General features: G+C 40.3%; 1 protein-coding gene across 1 annotated transcript; it reads left to right on the top strand.

The window, feature by feature from the left end:
- The first annotated feature begins 3515 nt into the window (after positions 1-3515).
- Positions 3516-19296, top strand: LOC139424089 (interferon-induced protein 44-like). The gene is made up of 8 exons (XM_071175787.1): positions 3516-3589; positions 6463-6568; positions 7508-7541; positions 8571-8772; positions 16549-16701; positions 16847-17018; positions 17358-17458; positions 17790-19296. Exons 2-8 carry the CDS (start codon positions 6496-6498, stop codon positions 17958-17960), a joined length of 906 nt encoding a protein of 301 aa, XP_071031888.1. The 5' UTR covers positions 3516-3589; positions 6463-6495; the 3' UTR covers positions 17961-19296.
- The last annotated feature ends 1833 nt before the right edge of the window (positions 19297-21129 follow it).

Genomic DNA, 21129 nt, shown 5'->3' with positions numbered 1-21129 from the left:
CGACCTTTTGCCACATTTCAGGCTTCAAACATAAAGATATAAAACTGTATTTTTTTGTGAAGAATCAACAACAAGTGGGACACAATCATGAAGTGGAACGACATTTATTGGATATTTCAAACTTTTTTAACAAATCAAAAACTGAAAAATTGGGCGTGCAAAATTATTCAGCCCCCTTAAGTTAATACTTTGTAGCGCCACCTTTTGCTGCGATTACAGCTGTAAGTCGCTTGGGGTATGTCTCTATCAGTTTTGCACATCGAGAGACTGACATTTTTTCCCATTCCTCCTTGCAAAACAGCTCGAGCTCAGTGAGGTTGGATGGAGAGCATTTGTGAACAGCAGTTTTCAGTTCTTTCCACAGATTCTCGATTGGATTCAGGTCTGGACTTTGACTTGGCCATTCTAACACCTGGATATGTTTATTTTTGAACCATTCCATTGTAGATTTTGCTTTATGTTTTGGATCATTGTCTTGTTGGAAGACAAATCTCCGTCCCAGTCTCAGGTCTTTTGCAGACTCCATCAGGTTTTCTTCCAGAATGGTCCTGTATTTGGCTCCATCCATCTTCCCATCAATTTTAACCATCTAACCTATCCCTGCTAAAGAAAAGCAGGCCCAAACCATGATGCTGCCACCACCATGTTTGACAGTGGGGATGGTGTGTTCAGCTGTGTTGCTTTTACGCCAAACATAACGTTTTGCATTGTTGCCAAAAAGTTCAATTTTGGTTTCATCTGACCAGAGCACCTTCTTCCACATGTTTGGTGTGTCTCCCAGGTGGCTTGTGGCAAACTTTAAACAACACTTTTTATGGATATCTTTAAGAAATGGCTTTCTTCTTGCCACTCTTCCATAAAGGCCAGATTTGTGCAATATACGACTGATTGTTGTCCTATGGACAGAGTCTCCCACCTCAGCTGTAGATCTCTGCAGTTCATCCAGAGTGATCATGGGCCTCTTGGCTGCATCTCTGATCAGTCTTCTCCTTGTATGAGCTGAAAGTTTAGAGGGACGGCCAGGTCTTGGTAGATTTGCAGTGGTCTGATACTCCTTCCATTTCAGTATTATCGCTTGCACAGTGCTCCTTGGGATGTTTAAAGCTTGGGAAATCTTTTTGTATCCAAATCCGGCTTTAAACTTCTTCACAACAGTATCTCGGACCTGCCTGGTGTGTTCCTTGTTCTTCATGATGCTCTCTGCGCTTTTAACGGACCTCTGAGTCTATCACAGTGCAGGTGCATTTATACGGAGACTTGATTACACACAGGTGGATTGTATTTATCATCATTAGTCATTTAGGTCAACATTGGATCATTCAGAGATCCTCACTGAACTTCTGGAGAGAGTTTGCTGCACTGAAAGTAAAGGGGCTGAATAATTTTGCACGCCCAATTTTTCAGTTTTTGATTTGTTCAAAAAGTTTGAAATATCCAATAAATGTCGTTCCACTTCATGATTGTGTCCCACTTGTTTTTGATTCTTCACAAAAAAATACAGTTTTATATCTTTATGTTTGAAGCCTGAAATGTGGCAAAAGGTCGCAAAGTTCAAGGGGGCCGAATACTTTCGCAAGGCACTGTAAGGGACTTGGTATAAAGAAGTGTGGTGGGACACTCTCCCTAAAGAAGCGGGTAATGTAGCTACCTTAACCCAACACCTAGCGACCTTGTAAAGAGGTTTGGCTCTCTTGGTGTAACATTTCAAGGTGTTGGCTTAACAGTCGCTGTACCTGGGTTCGAGTCCTGGCGGGGTTACCCCCCAGACACCAACTGTCACGTTCTGACCTTTATTTCCTTTGTTTTGTATTTATTTAGTATGGTCAGGGCGTGAGTTGGGGTGGGCAGTCTATGTTTGTTTTTCTATGATTTGGGGATTTGTATGTTTCGGCCTAGTATGGTTCTCAATCAGAGGCAGGTGTCATTAGTTGTCTCTGATTGAGAATCATACTTAGGTAGCCTGGGTTTCACTGTTTGTTTGTGGGTGATTGTCTATGTTGATTGCTTGTGTCATCACAGTTCTCATTTAGCTTCACGGTCGTTATTTGTTTATTGTTTTGTATAGTGTGTTTCAGTGTTCAGTGTTTTCTTTATTAAATTTCATCATGAACACATACCACGCCGCATTTTGGTCCTCCGATCCTTCTCGCCTCTCCTCTTCAGATGAAGAGGAGGACGCCGTGACACCAACGTCACTTTCCCAGCGTATTATGTCACTTGTTTTATATATTTTTTGTCTTTTAAGCTCTGGGTTTGTGTTAGAGCACATTGCAAATTAAATTGATGTATTAGAGCAGGATCTTGTTAAAGTATTCTGTAGGCAAAGAACATGAAATAAATATGCTTTTACTGTTGTATTAAGAAAATGTAATAAATGTAATGTAATAATGTAATAAATATGCCTTTACTGTTGTATTGCTGTTATTACTATTACTATGTTATTACTATGATGTCTTTGACTAAATGACTAGGCTACAGTATTCACATAACATTAAGATATGACATTTAAGATATGATATCATCACTTGATTGTCTGTTGTGGGAAAATGAAACATGAGAATTAAGGGCTAAATAAAGTGAAGCAGAAATATTTGAAAGTATTGGACAGTATGTATTTGACCCCAGGTCTGAGTCTAAGATACAGTCAGGATTAGTTTATTAGAGAGCCACATCTGTTTAGAGGATTTTTTTTAACCTTTATTTAACTAGGCATGTCAGTTAAGAACAAAAGGGTTACCTGCCTGTTCAGGGGCAGAACGACAGATTTGTACCTTGTCAGCTCTGGGGTTTGAACTTGCAACCTTCCGGATCTCAATCCCATTGAGCACGTCTGGGACCTGTTGGATCGGAGGGTGAGGGATAGGGCCATTCCCCCCAGAAATGTCCGGGAACTTGCAGGTGCCTTTGTGGAAGAGTGGGGTAACATCTCACAGCAAGAACTGGAAAATCTGGTGCAGTCCACAAGGAGGAGATGCACTGCAGTACTTAATGCAGCTGGTGGCCACACCAGATACTGACTGTTACTTTTGACTGTTAATTTTGACCCCCCCTTTGTTCAGGGACACATTATTCCATTTCTGTTAGTCACATGTCTGTGGAACTTGTTCAATTTATGTCTCAGTTGTTGAATCTTATGTTCATACAAATATTTACACATGTTAAGTTTGCTGAAAATAAACGCAGTTGACAGTGAGAGGACGTTTCTTTTTTTGCTGAGTTTACATATGTCTGTCCTCTGTAGCTTCGTTTCTCTCTTTATAAAATGTTAATCATGTACAACCATCGACTGATTCCTCTGATCATGTAACATCTCAATATGCAATTGTGGGAAAAACACAACTTTAGAAGCTTCGTCCCCTTGTTCAATAGCAACTATTTTACAACCAAGATATCTGATATGGCTTTGAGATATGAGGTGGCGCTCGTAGTGATGTGGACTGGTGTGGATAAAATGTTAGGGCCTAATTCTTGTCCCAGTCCGCCCCTAGTCATAGTAAAATGAAAGTGAAATCTAGAATTATGTAGAGCATAGGCAGTTGAGCAAAGACTGCAGGTATACATTTGCTCATTTGAGAATCCGGTTGACAAGGTACGTGGCAGTTTTTGACAAGGTACATTTCAAAGCAATTTACAATTGATAAAGGTTGAAATTCTATAATACTTATAAAACTTAATTATATAATAGTAATAGACCAATGGTAATAAAACTGTGCTCTACATTTTCTTTGGAATATGCTGGTGGACAAGATGCTGTAAATGTACAGAGAACAGATCACAGAGACAATAGAAATAAAGGTGTATATATAAGCTATGTATATCCTGATACAGCCATTTTTGGTGCTAGTGAAAATGAAAAATAAATGACTCCATGATAAATGCTGAATCATATATAAATATTTATATATATATGGCTCTGTAAAAATGTAATTATGAAACTGGTTGTTTGTATCCTGGATGCTGATTGGACGCGTTCCAAGCTGTGCTGTTTTGGCCATCATAGGCGCCCGCCCAATGCCTGCTAACACTTCAATCTGAATTATCACTGCGCCTCCATAAGAAAATCATCATGTTCATGTTGCAGTCTGTGATCATCTCTTGGATTTATCTCAAATCGCACATAATTTCCCCTTGCTTCTAGCGTTTGGTTTGGTACAGCGGGGGTTAACATGTCTAGCTGTCTGCCTGTCCAACCTTGGAAGATTGGTTTCACTTTTGAAGGGCTGAACTCCCCTTTAGCCTACAAAAGAGAGTGAACCTGTGTCCAGACCAGACTACATTTTTTCTGAGCCAGGCGAAATGACGCATGAACCTCATTATTATGGATTAAACAAAACAAACTAAAATGCAGAAACTGCAGTAGGGGTCCGTCTGTAAAATAAATGGGGAAGCCAAGCCAGAAAAAAATACATATTACAAACAGCGTTGTGATAACTGTGTTGTTTTCTCTACCACATAGCTCATAGTGATATAAGGCCTAGACAACAAGAACACAACAGCCGGTAACCATGTTTCCATCCACAGTTTTGTCCTACGATAATCACGACAGCTGTGATGGACACAGATCATTCATCCGACATATCATTTGTTCGTTCAACATGGTGGGATTTTGTTTGCATTATGTCATCATGCAAGGATTTTGATTCACACAAAACCGTGTGTTCTCTACTCCTACAAATAATCCCCAGATAAAAGGAGAAACCTTTAACTAATTTATATGTTTGTGTGCAAGTAGAAAAAACACATTAACACATCCTACTTGTAGAGGAACAGTCCTTGCTTTCCTGAATCCTTGGGATGACCCTTCCCCAATTGAAGTTAAACATTTCAAATGGTTAAGCTAAGAGTTAAGGTTAGGGTTAGCTAAGGGTTATGGTAAGGTTGGGGTTAAGGTTAGGGCAGTTCTTAAACTTTTTTTGTACACAACTTCATTTGATATCTGAAAATTCTCTCGACCCCAACCATGTGAAAAAAGTATGTAATTAACCAACCACCTAGAGTCGATTGATGCACCGGTGTGTCATCTAAGTAACATTTTAAAAAATCCCCATCAAAATCCATCAGTTTAAACTAGAGATATTAGGTTTTTTGCTTTGCTTTTCAATCCCCTGCATCCCCCGATGTCGCACTTCCACATCTGTGTTGAAAGTTGGCAGAGCTACAACGCTGTGTACTACTCCCTTCACAGAACAGTGTAAACTGGCTCTAACCAGAATAGAAGGAGTGGGAGGCCCCGAAGCACAACTGAGCAAGAGGGCAAGTACATTAGAGTGTCTAGTTTGAGAAACAGATGTCCTCAACTGGCAGCTTCATTAAATAGTACCCGCAAAACACAAGTCTCAATGTCAACAGCTTCTAGCCCCGTCTGGATTGTCTGTTGAAACCTAGCACTATACAGCACACTTGTTAGCACCCACATGAGGGTGAAGCTAGAGTGGCTATCCGAATTAATGTGGATAGTGGAATTCCCCTGTAAGGGCTCTTTCCCCTACTCTTCCCTTCCCGTCAGGCCTAAGAACAGCCCTTAGTCGCTAGTTATTCACACTGTATACACAACAAACTAGAATGGTCCAAACACACCAATACAGTCATGAAGAGGGCACAACAAAGCCTATTCCCCTTCAGGAAACTAAAAAGATTTGGCATGGGTCCTGAGATCCTCAAAAGGTTCTAAGCTGCAACATCGAGAGCATCCTGACCCGTTGCATCACTGCCTGGTACGGCAATTGCTTGGCCTCCGACCGCAAGGCACTACAGAGGGTAGTGCGTATGGCCCAGTGCATCACTGGGGCAAAGCTGCCTGCCATCCAGGACCTCTACACCAGGCGGTGTCAGAGGAAGGCCCTGAAAATTGTCATCGACCCCAGCCACCCCAGTCATAGACTGATCTCTCTACTACCACATGGCAAGCGGTACCAGAGTGCCAAGTCTAGGACAAAAAGGCTTCGCAACAGTTTTTACCCCCAAGCCATAAGACTGCTGAACAGATAACCAAATGGTTACCCGGACTCTTTACGCTGCTGCTACGCTCTGTTTATCTTATATGCATAGTCATTGCATAGTCACTTTAACTATATATGTACATACTACCTCATTAAGCCTGACTAACCGGTGTCTGTATATAGCCTTGCTACTCTTATTTTCAAATGTCTTTTAACTGTTGTTTTATTTATTTACTTACCTACACACACACATACTTTTTTTCTGCACTATTGGTTAGAGCCTGTAAGTAAGCAATTGACTGTAAGGTCTTATTCGGAGCACTTGACAAATAAACTTTGATTTGATTTGAATTAGTAATTCCTGGATTCTCATGCGGTATTGCTTAAATATAACCGAGTTGCTAAAATAGTGTAATGACAATACTCACTTTTGAAGTTGTAAGTCACTCTGGATAAGAACGTCTGGTAAATTACCAAAATGTCAATTATATTTAATTATGCACACTATTTACATTATATGTAGTAGTTGAACAGACCTGAAACACTGGACAAAGATATGGCGGGAAACGGTACTTCAAAACCAGCAGCCCCAGCCCCAGCCCCAGCCCCAGCCGCAGCTCCACCTAAAGGTAAGATGTGCATGTGTTCAAATGCATGGGGTTAAATTGTGATTTAAAAAATGTATGTAAGGGATAATCAACAAGGAAAATAATGAATGACGTGTAAGGTGTGAATGACGTGTAGAGCCCCGAGTTAATTATCCCTTTTATACCATGGCTATAATTTAACACATTTGCAACTAGAAATGTGTTCATTTGCTGATATAAACTTTCAAGTCTGTTTGGTTACCTTGGCAAATGCTGTAGCTATCTAGAAAACTTGCTAACTAATTCAGTGGATGTAGAACACATTTCTATCTAGCAAATGTGCAACAGTATCTTCTAAATCAAAGAGGAATAAGCGAAGCATGAATACGTTGGCTACATGAATAAGGATTTAATGTAGCCAAAGACTATAGGGTCCCCTAGGAAACACTGAACATCACATTTGGTTCCTACCCTGTCACAATAACTCATCCATGGCATTTTCATTTGTTGTCATGTCAAACACTGTTTTCAAAATGCCCACTATTATTTATATTCTAACTATAGAGTTAGAATAAACATTATATTTCCATGATTCCAGAAGTTCACCTAAGTGTTTTGATCTAAATCGCAATTGCAACATTTGGTTAAAAATAGGGCCTAGTTTTTTTGCCCATATCGTGGCAGTGTGGAAATGATCTCAAATGAGTGCAGGAAATACAGAAATGGATGGAAATGCAGGAAATTATTTTAGGTTGAAGTTGAATTGAACAGTATAAAACAATCAGAATGGAGAAAGACCACATATATAATGGGTGCCACCCTAGGGTCACACACTACTCATAAAACACATTTTGAACTTTTATTAATCAAAAACATAAAATACTGTCATACTGTCAAAAATGTGAAGAAAAAAACATGATATGATATTTTTCCCATGTCGCCCAGCCCTATATCAAAGTATGCACTCAATGTATTTTGCAGTTTTTGACAAACCATGGAGGAACACACCTTGGGGGTAAGTTTTGAATAATCAACTCCCTTTGTGATTTGGAGTTTCTGAGCTTTTAAGAACTTATATAAAGAGGAGGTTAGTGATTTAAGTTCTTAAAGGGGAATTCCACCACTTTTCAACCTCATGTTCTTATCTTTTTAACTACAGAACATAGAAATGAGCCATTTTCACAGACATTGGTATGGTGCTGGAGATAACGAATATGAGATTGAAAAGTAGTGGAATTGCCCTTTAAGTCACCAGCAGCATACCACCCTTTGTCCAGAGTGGCTCGCCATTTGAGTGCTAGCAAGCCAACAGCATTTTCGGTCACAGGAGGTAGGTGGCACCTTAATTGGGGAGAATAGGCTTGTGGTAATGGCTGGAACGGAGTTAGTGGAATGGTATCAAATACATCAAACATTTTTATTTATTTTATTTTTATTTTACCTTTATTTAACTAGGCAAGTCAGTTAAGGACAAATTCTTATTTTCAATGACGGCCTAGGAACAGTGGGTTCAGGGGCAGAACGACAGATTTGTACCTTGTCAGCTCGGGGATTTAAACTTGCAACCTTTCGGTTACTAGTCCAACACTCTAACCACTAGGCTACCCTGCCGCCCCATAGTTTCCATGTGTTTGATGCTATTCCATTTGCTTCGTTCCAGCAATTATTATGAGCCGTACTCCCCTCAGCAGCCTCCATTGAGCTATGTAGTGCTAGATATCAACAGCCAATCATCACCTGGCATCGCCTCTAGTGGACATAGGTTACTTACTGCATAATGGACATGGTTGTTGAGGTATTTTGACTTGAGATCCACACGTGCAACTTACTCAGACTTGTTACTCATGTTAATCAGTCATTGATGTCAATGGGAGACTTATGTGAAAAATGTTTCTCACAATAGAATACCGCCCATCATCATTATTGTAACCCAGTATATACATTTTAAAAAGTGAATAAGGGCATTTGTCAGAAAGGTATTTCCCATTTACTGTAACATTACATTGCAATCAGGACACTGAACGTGAATGTTTTTCTCTGACAGTGGAAGAGATCAGTTGTTGGAGGACCTGAAGGCATATGTTCCACGTAACCCTAGCATAGAACATGTTAGGATTCTGCTATGTGGACCAATCGGAGCGGGCAAATCAAGCTTCATCAACTCCATCAACAATGTCTTTCAGAATAAAATGACAATGAAAGCCCAGGTTGATTCTGCTATGGCTGATAAAAGCTTCACCACAACAGTAAGTCTGTGTCCAGCTTATTTGTAGCCTAGACCTACTGCTTACTAAAAGTATATACTATGTATTAACCATTATACATACTACTTAGAACATACTATTTAGTAAAAATGTGTGTAGTATACAGTATAACGCATCATCTAATGCACAAAAGCTTTGTTTTACCACATTTGTTCATTTCAGTACAGCCTGTCGTCCTTATCTTATTTTCAGCTGTTGTCAAAAACAATGGACTGAAAAGACAATTTGCTTCCTTATTAGTGCGCATCAAACTCATTCTAGAAGACGAAAAGCAGAAGTTAGTATGACATCCTGGCATTTAAAGTATACTCAATTTTGTAATTTCACATGCTAAAAACATTTCAATTATTACTGCATACCCCAAAAGCCTAAATTGAGTAAACTAGGACAAGGATTTGGTCATGGCCTAGTCATTTTGCACATATGGTAAAAGTTCAGGGTAGCAAACATAGACAAATACTTGCAACCAGGGTATTAAAGGGTAAATGAATTTACGTAAATACAGAAAATACATGGGACATTTGTCTCGCCTCTACTAAAACTACATCCTGTATACTAATGGTACTATATACAGTGCCTTGCGAAAGTATTCGGCCCCCTTGAACTTTGCGACCCTTTGCCACATTTCAGGCTTCAAACATAAAGATATAAAACTGTATTTTTTTGTGAAGAATCAACAACAAGTGGGACACAATCATGAAGTGGAACTTTGTAGCGCCACCTTTTGCTGCGTTTACAGCTGTAAGTCGCTTGGGGTATGTCTCTATCAGTTTTGCACATCGAGAGACTGAAATTTTTTCCCATTCCGCCTTGCCAAACAGCTCGAGCTCAGTGAGGTTGGATGGAGAGCATTTGTGAACAGCAGTTTTCAGTTCTTTCCACAGATTCTCGATTGGATTCAGGTCTGGACTTTGACTTGGCCATTCTAACACCTGGATATGTTTATTTTTGAACCATTCCATTGTAGATTTTGCTTTATGTTTTGGATCATTGTCTTGTTGGAAGACAAATCTCCGTCCCAGTCTCAGGTCTTTTGCAGACTCCATCAGGTTTTCTTCCAGAATGGTCCTGTATTTGGCTCCATCCATCTTCCCATCAATTTTAACCATCTTCCCTGTCCCTGCTGAAGAAAAGTAGGCCCAAACCATGATGCTGCCACCACCATGTTTGACAGTGGGGATGGTGTGTTCAAGGTGATGAGCTGTGTTGCTTTTACGCCAAACATAACGTCTTGCATTGTTGCCAAAAAGTTCAATTTTGGTTTCATCTGACCAGAGCACCTTCTTCCACATGTTTGGTGTGTCTCCCAGGTGGCTTGTGGCAAACTTTAAACGACACTTTTTCTGGATATCTTTAAGAAATGGCTTTCTTCTTGCCACTCTTCCATAAAGGCCAGATTTGTGCAATATACGACTGATTGTTGTCCTATGGACAGAGTCTCCCACCTCAGCTGTAGATCTCTGCAGTTCATCCAGAGTGATCATGGGCCTCTTGGCTGCATCTCTGATCAGTCTTCTCCTTGTATGAGCTGAAAGTTTAGAGGGACGGCCAGGTCTTGGTAGATTTGCAGTGGTCTGATACTCCTTCCATTTCAATATTATCGCTTGCACAGTGCTCCTTGGGATGTTTAAAGCTTGGGAAATCTTTTTGTATCCAAATCCGGCTTTAAACTTCTTCACAACAGTATCTCGGACCTGCCTGGTGTGTTCCTTGTTCTTCATTATGCTCTCTGCGCTTTTAACGGACCTCTGAGACTATCACAGTGCAGGTGCATTTATACGGAGACTTGATTACACACAGGTGGATTGTATTTATCATCATTAGTCATTTAGGTCAACATTGGATCATTCAGAGATCCTCACTGAACTTCTGGAGAGAGTTTGCTGCACTGAAAGTAAAGGGGCTGAATAATTTTGCACGCCCAATTTTTCAGTTTTTGATTTGTTAAAAAAGTTTGAAATATCCAATAAATGTCGTTCCACTTCATGATTGTGTCCCACTTGTTGTTGATTCTTCACAAAAAATACAGTTTTATATCTTTATGTTTGAAGCCTGAAATGTGGCAAAAGGTCGCAAAGTTCAAGGGGGCTGAATACTTTCGCAAGGCACTGTATTTAGAACATACTGTTTAGTAACAATGCATGCAGTAAGCAATAACATCTAGGCTCACCCATACTAAGAATGTATTTTAATTAGCAATTGCGTTTTTTTCCCGCTATCCATTCCCTGATCTGATTAGCAGCTGTTGTCAAACACATACAACTATTGCCTTCCTCAATAGCATGTAACAAATTCTACTAGATGGATAGCTGAAATGAGAATGACTTCCTGTTATTTAAAGCAAACCACACTTTCTAAATGTCACATATTATAAAACTTTCTATTGTCATATGCCCTGTTTATCAAAAGTGTTGGAAAAACTTGTCAATAATCAACTGACTGGCTTTCTTGATGTCTATAGTATTCTCTGATATGCAATCTGGTTTCACCTCAGGTTATGGATGTGTCACTGCAACCTTCAAGGTCCTAAATGATGTCACCATTGCCCTTGATTCTAAGCAATGTTGTGCTACTATTTTTATTGACTTGGCCAAAGCTTTTGATACGGTAGAATATTTTATTCTTGTGGGTCGGCTAAGGAGTATTGGTGTCTCGGAGGGGTCTTTGGCCTGGTTTGCTAACTACCTGTCTCAAAGAGTGCAGTGTGTAAAGTCAACTGGACAGTTTCATGTCCATCTCTACATTCAAAGACTCAATCATGGACATCTTACAGTCAATTTCGGCTTGATCCGAAAATGTGGTCGGAGGCGCCATATGGATGGTGTGACGCATTTGCGGAGCCTCGGGAGTCATGCAGAGGCCAAATTGAGCTCTGTACCACATCGCCGTGCGCCTCTCAAATTTTGTAACAATGCAGAGGGCGCCGCATAGACATGATTGGTTGACGGTAGGTGAGGGCGGGAGGTCCTGTATAAACACAAACTAATTTCCATGACAACTTCCTTCACAACAGCTCTGCGCTGCTCTGTGAATCGTAAGAAGTATGAATGTCCTGACTTCTGCAGAGGCCATATCACCTTAAATTCACTTCTTAAGGATAGGAGTCCAGTTAACGAAGGACAGTTGTAAATCATACAGCGTCTTGTGTCACCATCGCAGATTTTAGAGAAACAACAAATGTCGGTACATATAAGTGTCTTATATCGGCTGAAAGCTTAATTTTTGTTAATATAACTGCACTTTCGTTTATACAGTAGCTATTACTGCGAAAAAATGCCACGCTATTGTTTGAGGAGAGCTCCTAACAGAATACTTTTTTCACCGCGATAGGTTTGATATATTCACCTCTGAAGGTGAAATGTGTACTTACATTCTGCAATCTTGCTTTGATTTATCATCCAAAGGGTCCCAGAGATAACATGAAGTGTTTTTTTGTTAGAAAAAAATCATTTTTCATATCCTAAAAATGTCCATATAGCATGCACGATCGATTTTGCATTTCCACTTGTTCAATTTGCAAAGAAAGAAATCTGAAAATCTAACCCTAAACGTTGTTTCAAGCAGTCAAATCACATTTGTATGTATTCCTCAGAGATCCTAGAACGTAACCAGACTTCACTATATCAGTAGGGGTGTAGTATATCCTATAGGACACCACATTTGGTCAGAGAGCTACGCCTTCATGGCACACCGATGCCAGTCTTAATTTGATCAACTGTATCTTTGTCAAATGAGCACCAATCGGGTTCAAACAAAGCTAGCTAGATTGCCAATGAGATGGGCTTTATGGGAGTATCCGGAGAAACACTGTATCTGTCGTAAAATGTAGCTTCTAACCTTTTGCGACAGCATGCCTTTTCCTTTTAGACAAAAATGATAAGAATATTCAGAGTAATGAAAACTGGTTGTTTTGCAAATGTTGAACTTATAATATGGCTACTAATACCGGAAAAGCTAAACCAAAGTCCAAGTATACAGATTTGATGATATTCTTGCAAAAAAATGAAATATGAATGCAAATGTCTCCTTCACGATTTGCCCAAATGTACCTGGGTGATTTCACACTAAATGTCATGTAGTTCTTTCATACTTCAAGTTATCCGTCTAAATGACTCAAAATGGCGCCGGAAGAAATGGCAGCAGTTTTACGGACGCCCAACCAACTGCTGTGTTTTTTTTTTGTGTTATTTGCAACTTATTTTGTACATAATGTTTCTGCAACCGTATCTTACGGCAAAAAAGAGCTTCTGGATATCAGGACAGTGATCACTCACCTCGGATTAGACAAAGATTTGTGAGAATGCTATTCATTGACTACAGCTCAGCGTTCAACACCATAGTACCCTCAAAGCTCATCACTAAGCCAAGGATCCTGGGACTAAACACCTCCCTCTGCAACGGGATCCTGGAATTCCTGACGGGCCACCTTCAGGTGGTGAGATTAGGTAGCAACACATCTGCCACGCTGATCCTCAACACTGGAGCCCCCCAGGGGTGCGTGCTCAGTCCCCTCCTGTACTCCATATTCACCCACGACTGCATGGCTAGGCACGACTCCAACATGATCATTAAGATTGCAGATGGCACAACAGTGGTAGGCCTGATCACCGACAATGATGAGACAGCCTATAGGGAGGAGGTCAGAGACCTGGCCGGGTGGTGCCAGAATAACAACCTATCCCTCAACGTAACCAAGACTAAGAAGATGATTGTGGACTACAGAAAAAGGAGGACCGAGCACACCCCCATTCTCATCAACGGGGCGTACTGGAGCAGGTTGAGAGCTTCAAGTTCCTTGGCATCCACATCACCAACAAACTAGAATGGTCCAAACACACCAAGACAGTCGTGAAGAGGGCACGACAAAGCCTAAACCCCCTCAGGAAACTAAAAAGATTTGGCATGGGTCCTCAGATCCTCAAAAGGTTCTACAGCTGCAACATCAAGAGCATCCTGACCCATTGCATCACTGCCTGGTACGGCAATTGCTCGGTCTCCGACCGCAAGGCACTACAGAGGGTAGTGCGTACGCCCCAGTATATCAGTCGGGCTAAGCTGCCTGCCATCCAGGACCTCTACACCGGTCAGAGGAAGGCCCTGAAAATTGTCAAAGATCCCAGCCACCCCAGTCATAGACTGTTCTCTCTACTACCGCATGGCAAGCGGTACCGGAGTGCCAAGTCTAGGACAAAAAGGCTTCTCAACAGTTTTTATCCCCAAGCCATAAGACTCCTGAACAGATAATCAAATGGCTACACCATACTTTTTGCATTGTGTGCCCCCCCCAACCCCTCTTTTAAGCTGCTGCTACTCTGTTTATCTTATATGCATAGTCACTTTAACTATACATTCATGTACATACTGCCTCAATTGGCCCGACAAACCAGTGCCCACATTGGCTAACCGGGCTATCTGCATTGTGTCCCGCCACCCACCACCCGCCAATCACTCTTCTAAGCTACTGCTACTCTCTGTTCATCATATATGCATAGTCACTTTAACCATATCTACATGTACATACTACCTCAATCAGCCCAACTAACCGGTGTCTGTATATAGCCTCGCTACTGTTATAGCCTCGCTACTGTATATAGCTACTGTATATTTTTACTACTGTATATATATAGCTACTGTATATTTTTGTCTGGACTAAGTGCCTGCGCCTCGTGAATTTGGATTAAACGCGTGAACAAAAAGGAGGTATTTGGACATAAATGATGGACTTTATCGAACGAAACAAACATTTATTGTGGAACTGGGATTCCTGGCAGTACATTCCGATGAAGATCATCAAAGGTAAGTGAATATTTATAATGCTATTTCTGACTTCTGTTGACTCCACAACATGGCGGGTATCTGTATGGCTTGTTTTGGTGCCTGAGCGCTGTACTCAATGTGCTTTTTCCGTAAAGCTTTTTTGAAATCTGACACAGCGGTTGCATTAAGGAGAAGTATATCTTTAATTCTATGTATAACACTTGTATTTTTATCAACATTTATGATGAGTATTTCTGTAAATTGATGTGGCTCTCTGCAAAATCACCGGATGTTTTGGAAGCAAAACATTACTGAACATAACGTGCCAATGTAAACTGAGATTTTTTTATATACATTTGAACTTTATCGAACAAAACATACATCTATTGTGTAACATGAAGTCCTATGAGTGTCATCTGATGACATTTTCTCTCTATTTCTGCTTTTTGTGACTTCTCTTTGGCTGGAAAAAATGGCTGTGTTTTTCTGTGACTAGGTGCTGACCTAACATAATCGCATGGTATGCTTTCGTCATAAAGCCTTTTTGAAATCGGACACCATGGTGGGATTAACAACAAGTTTATCTTTAAAATGGTGTATAATACTTGTATGTTTGAGGAATTGTATTTATGAGATTTCTGTTGTTTGAATTTGGCGCCCTGCACTTTCACTGGCTGTTGTCAAATCGATCCTGTTAACTGGATTTCAGCCATAAGAAGATAACACGCAGTAATTATTTTGATAGAAAACCTCAGTTGTTTCTTACGACGATATTCCTTCTTAATAATTTGCTCAAACGTTATGGAAAAAGGGTTTAGACCATTTCTATTGGATATACAGTACGTGGCAGCTCCTCTCTTGCTTCACCCAAAAAATGTGGGCTAGTTTTTAGGCCTTGTGGGTAGGTTATGAGTGGTCACTGTGCTAGAAAGTTTGGCTACACCTGGCAACCCTGCATGTCATTGGAGGAGTGGGTGAGTGGCAGACTCCCCCCTCCCCCCATATAGTTTTTCTGTGGCTACAGCTAGAGATACAGGTGTCATTTGGTGTGAATCACTTTGCTAGCTTGCTATGTTGAACTTGAATGACTGTTATCCACTGTTAGCATATCTCTTAGTTGTCAATCAAATGTATTTGGCATCAACCAAATGTGAGGGCAGGCAGGAAAGTTTCCATTCAGTTGTCAACATTTGGGTCGGGACAAGCATGCAATGGCAGGCAAACTGCAGAAGGGCGAGCAGGCTACTATTCCCCATCATTTATCAGTGCAATTATGACGGCCAACTACAAGCTGAAAAAGTTTGAGAGGGTTTATCTACTCCCAAATGTAAGAGGACTCCTGTGGTATTTACAAATTTGCAGAAATCCATTCAGGTGTATTTTGTGGCATTTGGTGAATGTTTTCGAATGATCTAAAGTCACGCGAACACATGATGGCAAATGGCTTATGTGCATATAGGCCTACTGTTGCTCGGACTGGCTATGGTTCACCGGTCTGTGTAGAGTTCGGTCCTGGACAAGACAGATGTTTTATTTACTTCAGTGACTATTAATTGTCCAAACACACGGCCACTTTCCCACTCTATATTGCTATAGAATTTTCACAAATGCCTTGCTCTACGTAATTCCCAAACATTCTATGAAAGTAGGTGAAAATAACCACATTTAAGTGCTCGCTTGTCAGAAAATGTTAAAAAAATTTAGATGTTACTAAGATTTCATGTTGCTAAAATGCTGTCAGTTCCACTTTAACATGACCATTTTGTTTTTCTTGAAGAGAGATTGTGATATTGGTTGAGGGTTGGGGTCAATTCTGTTTAAATTCCAGTCAATTCAGAAAGTTAACCAAATTCCAATTAAACTATTTCCTAATTGAAAAGCATTGCCGAAGATTTTAATTGCAATTTAAGTGTATATCTTGAATTGATACGGAATTGACCACAACCCTGATTGGTTGATGACGAGTGGCAAAAATTCATGCACGTTTCTCTCTCATTTCAGTACACAACACACAAAATTGAGAATCGAAAAACTGGATCTTATTACCCATTTGTCTTCAATGATGTCATGGGTTTTGAGAAACCGAATGGCAAAGGAGTGCATGAAGATGACCTTAAGAAAGCACTGACAGGACATGTGAAAGAGGGTCACAAGGTAAAATCTCTCTAGCACAACAGCACTGCATGCTCATTACTATGTGAAAGAGATTTTGTGATTTAATAATTAAATTCCTGCCATTGTTAATAGGCTGGAACTCAATATGAAGTCTTGTTTTTGTACTTTGTCTCATTCTGTCTAGTTCAATCCGAGTCATTCATTGACCGAGGGCGATTTGGGCTACAATAAGTCCCCCAGTCCAAGTGACAGAGCCCACTGCCTGGTCAATCTGATTCCAGCAGATAAGATTGCTCTCATGGATGATGAGGTCATCAAGAAGATGAGGGCCATTAGATTAGTGGCCAGTGAATTGGGTAAGTGGAGAAAGACATTATTGAGCACTATTACTGTAGTCACTGATATATAAGATAAAATATATACTGTAGCGACGCTGGTTTATAAGCTTGGTTATCAACTATGACACTTGAGCATGTTTTTGTGGCACAGTCAATGGCACTCTGGCCTTCACGCCAGAAGGTTTAGGGTTCGAGTCGCACTCCTTGCCTGTTTCATTACAATACTTTATTGTCCTTTGCGCTTACAACCCAACCCACTGAGTCGCACACACTCCCCAATGGTCTGGAAGTAATGGGTCAGTCACAGGCAAATACTTATTACACATAGGCAAATACTTATCAGAGACTCTTTTTCAGGAATTCCCCAAGTGGTCATCCTCACCAGGGTTGATATAGCTTGTCCATTGGTGAAAGAAAACTTAAGAAATATGTATCTAAGCAAGTATATCAAGGAGATGGTGAGACATTTTCATGAACTTAATAGGGTCATAATATTCCAGTTCAGTATTTTACAACTTTTTCTAACAGGCAGCTAGCTGCATGCCCTTACCACTCTAATTAGCTAGTGGTGGTATGAGTTAACTGAAGCTTGTAGTGGCTATTTAAAGAATGGATTACAGTTTATCCTTGCCCATAAACTACTAAAGTTGAGGAACCGTCTACCATTAAGTTGTAAAATACTGAACTTCCCATTTAAATCACAGTGTATAGTGAGCTCAAATGTATATGACAAATACTTTTGGAAGGCACGTGTGGATATATTCAACTCATTTTATGTTTTTGTTGAAGATGGAGAAATGCAGTATAAAGCTGGGCGTCCCAGTGAACTGCATCTTTCCTGTGAGGAACTACCACGAGGAAATCGAATTGGACGAAGACATGGATGTGCTGTTATTTAGAGCACTGAAGCAGATGGTCGACTTTGGAGACGATTTCCTAAAGGAGATGGAACAATCTTAAACAAGACTTGTGCCTAAGCTATCGACACCATCTGTGTGAAGCATGCCCGACATAGAATAACAGAGATTGTGGTCTCAGCCATATTTAAAAATGGCAAATACAGCTCCCCATTGATATAGTGAGATAGTTATTATTACGGCGCATTTCATTCTAATAATAATTATACAGCATCATCATCTAAATGTTGATAATACGATCTGTGTTCTCCATTGATGTCTGTTTATCTGAGTTTGATTGGTTATATACCTAGGAATTAATGTTGATATTAAAAGGCTAGGCGTCCCGCTAGCGGGACACCTGTCGACAACTTTCAGTGAAATTGGAGGGTGCGCAATTCAAATAAATAATCATAACAATTATGGATATTAAAATATTGTAGGTACATACAAGTATCTCATATCGGTTAAAAGCTTAAATTATTTTTAATCTAATTGCATTGTCCGATTTACAATAGGCCTTACAGTGAAAGCATGCCATGCAATTATTTGAGGACGCCGCCCCACATCAAAATATTTTTCAACCAGCACAGGCTTCATAAACTCACAAATAGCGATTAAATATTCACTTACTTTTTGAAAATCTTCCTCTGATTTGCAATCCAAAGGGTCCCAGCCTCCCAAAAGTCAGTTTAGTTGGTGCCATTGATTTGAGTAATCCACTCGTTCAACATGCAGAGAAAGGAATCCAAAAAGCTACCGCTGAACTTTAAAACAAATCAAAATAAGTTTCTATGTAATCCTCAGGTACCCTAAAATGTAATTAAACTATAATATTTAATCCAGAAAGAAGAATGTTCAATAGAAAAATTTAAAAATTAGCAGGCGCACGCACAGACTGATTTCCAACTCTGGGTTCCTGTATCAAAACTCAATTATTCCTCGTTTGGGAAGAAAAAAGCCTGAAACCTTGAAAAAAATACTGTTGACGTCTAGGGGAAGCAATATAAATTGCAATCTGGGAGCTGGAATTGCATACCCCATAGCATACCCCATTGTAAGAGCATGGAATCTCAAAACATATATATTTCTGGGTGGCTTGTCTTTGGATTTTCTCCTACCATATCGATTGTGTTATATTCTCAAACATTATTTTAACATTTCTACAAACTTCAAAGTGTTTCCTATCCAATGGTACCAATTATATGCAAATCTTAGCTTCTGGCCCTGAGTAACAGGCAGTTTACAGAAATTCAGAAAAAATACCCTAGCCTGAGTAAGATATGTGTGCTCTATTGATGTCTGTTTTGAGCTGAGTTTGATTATACCTATAAATTCCTAGAGGTGCATGCCATGTTTGTTTTGTGAAAAGACTTATTACAAGTGACTTGCAGCCAAAATCTACATCTCTGTGTGAGTTTTTTCTATATTTCCCCCTTTCGAGGAATAACATTTTGGAAGTTCTATTGAGATTAATGCGCCTAGGATCGTCGCCACAAGATACAAAGATCCCTCAACTGGCAACAGTGGAGGCTGCTGAGGGGAGGATGGCTCATGATAATGGTTGAAACAAAGCGAAAGGAATGCCATCAAACACATAGAACACGTGTGTTTGACACCATTCCACTCAAGTCATTACTCCGTCCTCCCCAATTAAGGTGCCACCAACCTCTTGTGACTGATATTCATCTTAAAAAAAGAACTCAGGCAGACGACAGACTGGACGATGGAGGTTAGACAGACACTGGAAAAGGAGTGCGTGCAAATGAAGGTCAGTGAACATCAGGGAGCAGCAAGGTCCATTCAGTAAGAGAGACCCTTAATTAACCATTGTGTGGTGTTCAGGTCTGTGGGACCCATTTTCAATGTTAACAAAAAGAAAAATGATACCAATAATTATTTTTTCAACCTGAGACTCATTGGCCTTGGCTCATTTTATGTGAAGAACATGTAAAATAACACCTTTTCATTGTGTGCACCCCCTTCACATTGATATTACATATGTGGTGTTCGGGCCCACTGGACCCCAGGGTAATAAAAGTGTGGAGAAAAAGTGTGTATAGGTGAAAACAAGTATAAAATGAAACAAACAGGTTTTCCTCCTCCCTTGGCCTGATGTTTCAACATAGCACCAAGATCCTGCCTGTCTCCCTGCCTGTCTGCCACTTTTCTCACAGTCTTTACGCTTTGTAGTATGTAAAACTACACAATGTCTTGCGGGAACCTGTACCACATTATTACAATACAATATTTCCATACGTTGTAAAAAAAAATATTAAAAAAATAAGTATTTTCACATACTCTACCCCAGCCTGGTGCAAATTGGGGGAAGGACACAACAAATAAACAGCTTTGCATGTGTGGCTCTTTACAACAATCAATCAGTATGGCAAAAATTATCACTGCTCAGAGGGCCATAGAAACATTTTTTTGTAGAGAGAGAAGCTGGTGTGGAAGGATCGTCTTCCACTTTGGAAGATGAAGAATTTTCTTAATATTATTATGAGGATCATGTCTCTGTCAATTCGGAGTCTGACAGTGAGTTCGAAGAAGAGGATGAGATTGACCCTAAGCCAGCCCATCAGCAGCCAGCCCCAGGACCAGCCGGTCAACAACCAGCTCATCAGCAGCCTGCAGGAGGAGAAATATGGATGTCAAAACATTTAGAAAATGAATGGTCTTCTTGCCCAAGGAATGAGCCACCCCTCATGGCTGCCAATGTGATAATAATGGAATCAGGGTGGACAAGGATGGTGGTTACTCATGTTCAGGACATAAAGTCTTCTTTTGAACTGTTCATCCCAGACACCATCCAGAAAATCATTCTGGACTGCACTAATTTGGAGGGAAGGTGTGTTTTTGGAGAGAGATGGAAGGAGATGGACCAAGCTCATTTACATGCATACTTTGAGGTTCTTATCCTTTCTGGTGTTTTCAGATCCAATAGGGAATCCACAGAATCCCTGTGGGATGCAGAAACTGGCAGAGAACTTTCCTGTGCAAAAATGTCTCTGGAAATCTTCCACATGATTTCCAGGATTATCCTCTTCGATAACTGAGACACCAAACCAGCTTTGCGGCAGAGAGACAAGCTAGCTGCAATCAGGTCAGTGTAGAACAGGTGGGTGACCCACCTTCCCCTGTTTTACAACCCTGGGCCCAAAGTTACTGTTGATGAGAAGCTTATGCCATTTAGGGTCCGCAACCCCTTCAGGCAGTACATACCGTCTAAA

This window comes from Oncorhynchus clarkii, chromosome 13, assembly GCF_045791955.1.
Source record: "Oncorhynchus clarkii lewisi isolate Uvic-CL-2024 chromosome 13, UVic_Ocla_1.0, whole genome shotgun sequence".
Lineage (NCBI taxonomy): Eukaryota > Metazoa > Chordata > Actinopteri > Salmoniformes > Salmonidae > Oncorhynchus > Oncorhynchus clarkii.
The sequence above is the reverse complement of the archived record's forward strand: the minus strand, read 5'-3'. Positions and strand labels throughout refer to the sequence as shown.